Source organism: Protomyctophum parallelum, assembly GCF_964188405.1.
Source record: "Protomyctophum parallelum genome assembly, chromosome: 9".
NCBI classification, from domain to species: Eukaryota; Metazoa; Chordata; class Actinopteri; order Myctophiformes; family Myctophidae; genus Protomyctophum; species Protomyctophum parallelum.
In genome coordinates, this window is record NC_139706.1 from 42,871,144 (window position 1) to 42,879,043 (window position 7,900).

Below are 7,900 nucleotides of genomic sequence, written 5' to 3' on the forward strand. Positions count from 1 at the left end.
TATGTATTGGCCATATATGAAGCGTGTCACAAGGTGTGACTGACGGACTGACTGGCTGACAGGGGATGCAAGTTTTCATAGTAAACATGGCTAATTAGCGACAAAGAGAGAATCAACCAGGTGCTCGATGGAAGTGCAAAAAAAGTTTAAAAGTAGACTGGTACCTCAAAGATCAGTGGGACTGGAATACTGAAGAAAAGGCGGCGATCAGAGCACTCAAAAAAGGTAAAAAAAATGAGGAGAGGGTGGATATAAAATCATGGTACTTTATTAGAAAAGTTTATAAAGCCAACATGTTTCGACTCGCAAAGGAGTCTTCATCAGGGCAGGTATGAGTAATTAGTATTGAGACTCTTAAGTATGTCAGAAGTAGCAGCTCAATAGTAGCCTACGTGAAATGACACATGCGTCATCCACTTCTAAACCGATGTTGTCCCGAATGGCTTGGTCCTGATGCAGCGTCCTCATGCGTTTCTTCTAAACCATTTCTTAACTGACGTCACGAATGGCTTGGTCCTGATGCGTCCTCATGTGTTTCTTCAGCGTGTCACTCTGGTTGAACCTCTTGTCACAGACCAGGCAACCGAAGGGTTTCTCTCCCGTGTGGATCCTCATGTGTCTTTTCAGGTTTCCGTTGAGGGTAAACCCTTTCTGACAGACGCAGCACACAAACTCTGCCTCTAAGGTGGGGACATTCTCCGGGGGAGGACTTATGATCTCCGCGTCACCTCCTCGGCTGAAGTGTTTTCCAGAGGAGACCACCCATCGGTGTGGTTTCCCCGCTCTGCTACCACTAGTGATCATTTTTGAGCCATTTACCGGCATCTGACCCAAACTAAAACCCCTGTGGCACTGAAATGCTGTATTCCCATTGGTTATGCCACCCTCCCTGACACTAAAACCGGCCTCTTCGAAGGTCTCCAGGTGAAAGCTCAGGCGTTCCCCAGACTCCAGGCGGGTTTCACAGATGCCCTCCATAGTCTCCTCGTCGAAGCGTTCCTTCTCCATCGTGTCCTCGGCGTCGAGGCGTTTCTCCCGACTTTCCACTGGCTCCAGGACAACGTCCTGCGAGTGGAAGTAGATCCCATCCATGTTGCAAGGAGGAGGAGCTGAACAACTGATCCCGGGTAACGCCGGCAATGTCCTCGTGACTTTGGGGATGATGTGAGGAGGCTGGCGTTTACGTTTCGGTCGGTTACGACCTAAACAAGGAGGTTCGCTGTCTTCTTGCTGGATCATGACCTCAGGACAGACTCCTTCCTGGGTCATGACCTCAGAAGAACAGTCCACAGGAAGAGCCTTGCCGCTGCTGGCTGAATCCACGGCATCAAATGGTTCAACGCCGGCGAGTTCTGGTTTCACATGCGTGGCCGACGACATGATTCCATCATCTACCCTGTGGGAACACACAGAACAATGTATTCTAAAATGGTTCTTTCATTTAAAATGCTGTGTGGTTCCACAAAGAACCATCACTTTATGGTTCCACAAAGAACGGGGAGGCAGTGGCTCAGGGGTAGAGTGGCCGGTAGAGCAGCCGGATTGGAACAACAATGTTCCCAGTTCGATCCTGGGCTCCCCCAGAGTTAGTGTCGAAGTGTGCTTGAGCAAGACTCTGCACCCCTAATGGGCTATACAGCATGCATCCTTCTGCGTTCACCTTGGGTCACCGCTGCATGTCCGTCGTCCAGTCACCAGGTTATTTGTGTGGCGATGTTGACATGACGACATGAGTTAAAAACATCAAAATCTCCTTTTAAAAACGGCAGCTCTTCCTGTTATGCTGCTGCCTTCCGCTCACTCACTGCTCGCTACTCACCCACTGACCAACTGTCTCTCTCCCACCCATGAGGAATACATACTGTAATATTCTCTCTCTCGCGCAGGCACGTGCAATATCTGTATCATCATAGCTTGTATGATGATACAGATATTGCGCTCGCCCGTGCGTGAGAAAGGGGGAATTGAGAGCACGGATTATGTATTCCTCATGGGTGGGAGAGAGACAGTCAGTCATTGATCAGAGTGCAGTGAGTGAGTGGAAGGCAGCAGCGCAACAACTGTAAGAGCTGACGTTTTTAAAAAGGAGATTGACGTTTTTAACTCATCACATCATGTCAACAATAATACAAACTATGAAAAACCATGACATCAAATAATCAAATTAAATAGTGTGGTTAAAAGAATCTTTTTTGTTTCCTACAAAATTGTGATTATTATTACTTGCGCAAGTACTGTAATCGGCTGCGTATGTCGGTGGTGTCCGTCAGGGATTGGCTGATGACGTAACTAAGGTTCTAGGTAGGTATGTATGTACTGTATGCATGTATGTCGGGGTAAGAATGGTGGTCCCTTATTGGCTGTTGATCGGATGGTGACGCAACTAAGGTACTAAGCAGTTGTAATAGACATTAGTAGCAGTACTTGTGCGCTCTGCTTGCCCACAAGTAGGCCATGTATGGCCTACTTGTGTACTGCATCAACCAGACCATTATGTATTAATGAGACAGACCTACCGGTGGATCTGGCAAAGATTGGAGCGCAGGTTGAGGTCCTCCTGTGTGTGTAGGTTGAGGTCCTCCTGTGTGTGTAGGTTGAGGTCCTCCTGTGTGTGTAGGTTGGTCTCACAGGTGAGATGGACTTTAAAGCCTGGGTCTCTCTGCTCCGTTTGGTCCCACAGCAGATCTGTGTCTCTGCTCCACTCGCCCTCTTGTTCTTCTTAAAAGACAACAGATCATTTTACTGCTGGACATTCCAATAATGTGGAAGAACAAGCACTCACTATATCATCACTTTCGGGCACAAACCCATCCCCGTTTTTTAATTTTTTTCTTTTCATTAATAAATATGTGCTATTGAAAACACTGTGTGTGGGTTTTACAAATATTGATTTGAACCAATGAAAAGTATTAAAAAGCTCATCTGACTGAAAGCTTCCGAGCCGGTGGCCTCAAACGATCTCATACAGGTTTTTATACAGGCATATAAGCATGAGTCCAAAAGAGCAGTGTCTAGTGTATACAATGCCTTGGTTTCAGCCTGGGCTAACTCCACAGAGTACATTAAAACTAATTGGGAAAAAGAGTTGGAGATTACCATCACTACAGACTAGGAATGGGTAAATATGTGCAAAACACAAATTACGTCAAGACAATTGAAAACAGAACAGCCATGCTGGAGACAGTGTGGCCACAAGGAGGCGGGCCACGCTCATATATTCTGGACTTGTCCTAAAATTCAGAAATACTGGCAGGATATCCACTCCACCTTGGAGACCATTCTGTGTTTCAAGATACCTCAGACTTTTTATTGCTGGGAAATATCCCTGAAGAGTTTCTAATACATGATAAATATTTAATCAAGATCCTCTTAGCAACAAGTAAGAAAGCGATCACACGACGCTGGTACCAACAGGACCCACCAACGAAAGAACATTGGATGGACATTACTGAGGAACTGTATGTTATGGAAAAACTAACAGTCATACTTAGACTACAAGAGGATAAGTTCTATAAAAAGTGGGAAAAGTGGGATCTCTTCTCTCAGCCTAGCAATAATGCATGAGGATTTCAATTAATGTATCTTGTAATATGAAAAATGCAGCCTTGTTTTTGTTATTGTCTTTCTCCTTTTTTTCCCCTTTTTTGTTGTCTCTGTCTTTTCATCAATAAAAATTAAGTAAAAAAAAAGCTCTTCTGACTAAACCTCCTATACCTTCAATGGTTCCTCAAACCGTCGATCAACCATTTATAATTTAATTTAATTTTAATTTTCCCTGCCCATCTGACTTGGTCATTCTAATCAATGATGGACAAAACAACAATCTCTACATTAATGGTCAAAAGCCTTGAGCTGTATTTGGGTAACTCTGCTTCCAGAATATTGACTTTTCAGGAAATGTTTTCTTTTTCCCCTCATCATAGTTGGTGTGGTGACTTTATACGTTGTCAGACATTTGAATGTGTCCTTATATTATAGCTACTAGAGCGGTGCCAGTTGGAGCCGCTACAGAGTTGCCCGTTGGGCACTGGCCTACTTGGAACAAGTTGGAAATGAATGCCCCCCCCACCCAGATATTATGTCTGTGTCTTGTTTATCCCCATATATGGAGTTCTTTGTCAGGCATGCCCAAATAGTCTATGCAGACGTCAGAATGATGTCAAAACAGTCCAGCTCCATATATGGACACTGGGCAGGGGCCCCGTCCAGAGCCCGGGCAGAGGCCTTTTTTGGCGGTTCTGGACAACTGTGGGTCTGACCGACTCGACACCGGGCACTGCACTCCATGTGGGGGTGTGGAATGCGTGTGTCGAATTTGAAGTCAGCGGGGCGAACGGTTCTCGAGTTACGTGGATTACAGATGTACAGACGTATGTATAGTACAGAGACTTGGTGCATTTATAGTTAGATAGGCTACCTTTAATGTGTAGTAGTGGTTGATGCTGTTCCAGATGGCAGCTTGGTTGTTCTTCATGTGGAGTCTCCTTTCCACAGCCACATATAAAGACCTGCTGAGAGTCTGGACACACACAACCCTTCAATGTAGAATACCTCCTGGACATTTTGGAGATCCTGTGCACCTTTTAAAGATATTTTTTTTGCGGCTTACGCCTTTTATTGATTTTTTAAGGGACAGGAAACGGGAGAGAGATGGGGGGATGACATGCGGTAAAGGCCGTGTCGGGTTCGGGAGTCGAACCCGCGGCACACCGCGACTGGATCACCAGTCCGGTGCCCAGACCGTTACGCTACGGCCTGGGCCGATCCTGTGCACCTTTGTCTTATTGCATCAGTCTTGAGTTGAAAGCGGTAGCATAAGAGATATTCCTTTGTTAAAATAAGTGTTAATAGTTCTATATTGTGATATTAATCATTAAATATTAAACAATTAAATATTAATTGTATAGAAATCTAGTCTGCAAGTAAATTATTATATTACATGGGATTGTATGACAAGATATACGTTATGACCTTTTGCCAGTAGATGGAACCAGAGAACTAAGCAGGTCTGATTGAGTGTTTCACAGTATCTAGAATGGATACATTTCAAACGAAAGGCACAGTCAATACAAAAACTGCTGTAACGAGGAGAAAACCAGAAAAGCACTGACTTAATTGTTTACATCAGGGTCCTCCATTTTAAATTCCAGTGTCCATGCATTAAATGTTTTTACAAAACCAAATGATAGGGAACAGACTATAGTCTGCCCAATCACTAGCCCTCCAAGCAGAACCCAATGCTACTGAAGTTTCTGACATTTGTTAGACCCAGTGCATTGGGTCATGTTGCATCAGTATCCTGCCACCTGGTACGCGGACATTCATAAAACATAAACAACATGGATAACGCCTGTCTGCGCTCTTTGACGACATTTTTTCGTGTGAGGGTTTCTGAATCTGTGAAGTATAAGTACCCATACATGCCGCTGCGAATATCTCCTGTGGCACGGAAGCCGTTAAGTATTTTTAATCTTTGTTTGACCGATTTGGTCGCTTTGATTCTTCTCTTCCTTCCTTGTTTATTGACACCTCATTGTACCGCCTATCTGGCTAGCTAGTGGCGCTATAGCTATGACAGAGCAGATCAGAGGCAGGGACGTAGCCGCACAAGCCAACCGCACACCGGGAGGCGGTACAATAAACGGTAAACAAACAAGAAGAAATAAAGCGACCAAATCGGTCAAACAAAGATTAAAAATACTTAACGGCTTCCGCGCCACAGGAGATATTCGCAGCGGAATGTATAGGTACTTAAAGTTCCCGAATTCAGAATAACTTAAACTAAAAAAGGCGGTCAAACGGCGCAGATTCGGCCCAGGCCGTAGCGTAACGGTCTGGGCACTGGACTGGTAATCCAGTCGCAGTGTGCCGCGGGTTCGACTCCCGGACCCGACACGGCCTTTACTGCATGTCATCCCCCATCTCTCTCCTGTTTCCTGTCAGCCTACTGTCTGTCCCTTCAAAAATCAATAAAAAAAAAAAAGGCGTAAGCCGCAAAAAAATATCTTAAAAAAAAAAAAAAAAAAAAAAAAAAACGGCGCAGATTCGATCTTAGAGAGCATGTTTATCATCCGCGTTCCAGAATTCCCATACGAAAATATAGTCATGAACAGGGACCCTACATAAAACTCATCAAAATTTCAGAAAAGCTTTATGTAGGGTTCCGAGAGGGGCTACCCAATCACAGACAATCAGTTATTACATAAATATTCAGCGTTTAATTAGAATATAATGAGAAAATGGTAAACACACACACACACACACATTAAACAACTGCATGCAGCTATAGAAAAAGATCTCCTCCAACTTGTTGCATTCTCTCTAATAATCTAGCCTGCTTATTAAGTCTACTCTACTGTAATGAACATAAAATATATATAATATATTCATTGTTAATCTACAGTAGCCTACTTAATGTAGACGACTGAACATATACAATAAAACATATCATTAAAGCATATGAAATGCGCTCAGAGATCATCATCTGCTCATGCACGAGTCAGCTGATAAATATTGCATCCCGCAAATGAGGACAGATTAACATGCATCATGTAAAAACAGCTCTGGATCCATCCTGATGGATGCATGCATGCTGCAATGCATGTATGCACGCACTGCTGCAGGAATTTACAGGAGCGTAGCTTACGCATAGAGTAGGGAGCTTACGTAGGCTACGTGTTTGTTAGCCGACCTTTTCTTTGCGCTTCTCTCCTCTGGTTCTGCAGCTTGCAGCATCTCTGTCTGCAGACCATCTCCTCTTCATCTTGCCTGCGTCCCCCCACAATATCTCCATTATGTCTGCACATATCCTCTTCATACTGTGATAAAGTTCTCTCCACCAGGCAGAAGATGTCCTCCGCGGCAGCGCTCAGCCGCTGCTGGACGAGCCTTTTAAGATGCTCTATTTTATACATCATTCATCCATGTGTGTTTATAATTAAATTATATGACCCCCGGTGGCCGTTTGTTAAATAACACAGCTGTGAAGCTGATGATGCGGCTGTACATTTACGATCGCTTCCAGGTCGCGTTTTTCAAAATAAAAGACTATAGTTATTTTGGATTGGATTTCAGATTCCTATACATCTGTCAATCTGTGTAGCATTTTGATTGATTGATTGATTGATTGATTGATTGATTGATTGATTGATTGAAGTAATATTTAACAGCTACGACACCATACAATTACACTTATTTACAATAGGGTCCACCATTTTCAATTTATTCACCATAACAAAGACGTAGGCTACAAATATATGCTTGAGCTTCTGTTCTATATATAGCCAAAAACAGGAAATCATAGAGGAGGTAAAAAGGGGGGGGGGGGGGGGGGGGGACATACAGTGAGGGGAAAGGGGTGGGTGGAGGATTCAGATTTATTTCGAATTGCAGGTGCCCATGGAGAGCGGTTTTGAAGGAGTCAAGGGATTCGCATGTCTTAATGTTAATGACTGTTGGTAGGGCGTTCCACATTTTGGTGGCATATATATAGGAGCGAAATTAATTTAGTCACTTGTTTGTGCCGAATCTGGGTTGCACATGGTTTGTTGAACTCCCTCTGGTGTTGTGGGTGTGGCCTTCGTTGACATTAAGGAAGTATTTAGACAGGTACATGGGTATCTTGGTGGGTACATGGGTATAGGACTATAGAGGCTATAGGCCTTATTATCTTGGTGATCTTGAATCTTGTGGACCAGACCCATTGCAAGAAGCTGTACTCTGTCGTCAACCCTACGCCATTCCAGCCTGTCAAAGTGGGGATTTTTCAAGATGGCGTCCACACGGCTGTCGGGAGCTTAATGCCTATGAACTGGTATTTAAAACATCACAACAATTATGCACTTGGTGACATCTAATAAAAAAATATATAACTAGAAAAAGTGCCCTTCCGGGCACAGGT

General features: G+C 44.0%; 1 protein-coding gene across 3 annotated transcripts; it reads right to left on the reverse strand.

Annotated features, from left to right (window-relative positions):
* Positions 1-469: 469 nt before the first annotated feature.
* LOC310864081 (uncharacterized protein) lies at positions 470-6,826 on the reverse strand. 3 transcript variants are annotated; one of them, XM_083772631.1, is made up of 4 exons: positions 6,692-6,826; positions 4,418-4,519; positions 2,517-2,715; positions 470-1,396 (listed from the first exon to the last, which is right to left on the reverse strand). In XM_083772631.1, the coding sequence occupies exons 1-4, from the start codon at positions 6,804-6,806 to the stop codon at positions 490-492; spliced, it is 1,323 nt and encodes a 440-aa protein (XP_083628757.1). In that variant the 5' UTR covers positions 6,807-6,826; the 3' UTR covers positions 470-489. The 3 variants fall into 3 exon arrangements, with proteins under 3 accessions (XP_083628757.1, XP_083628756.1, XP_083628758.1); XM_083772630.1 differs by having other exon boundaries at positions 2,517-2,718; XM_083772632.1 differs by lacking the exon at positions 6,692-6,826 and adding an exon at positions 4,775-4,893 and having other exon boundaries at positions 2,517-2,718; positions 4,418-4,580.
* Positions 6,827-7,900: the final 1,074 nt, after the last annotated feature.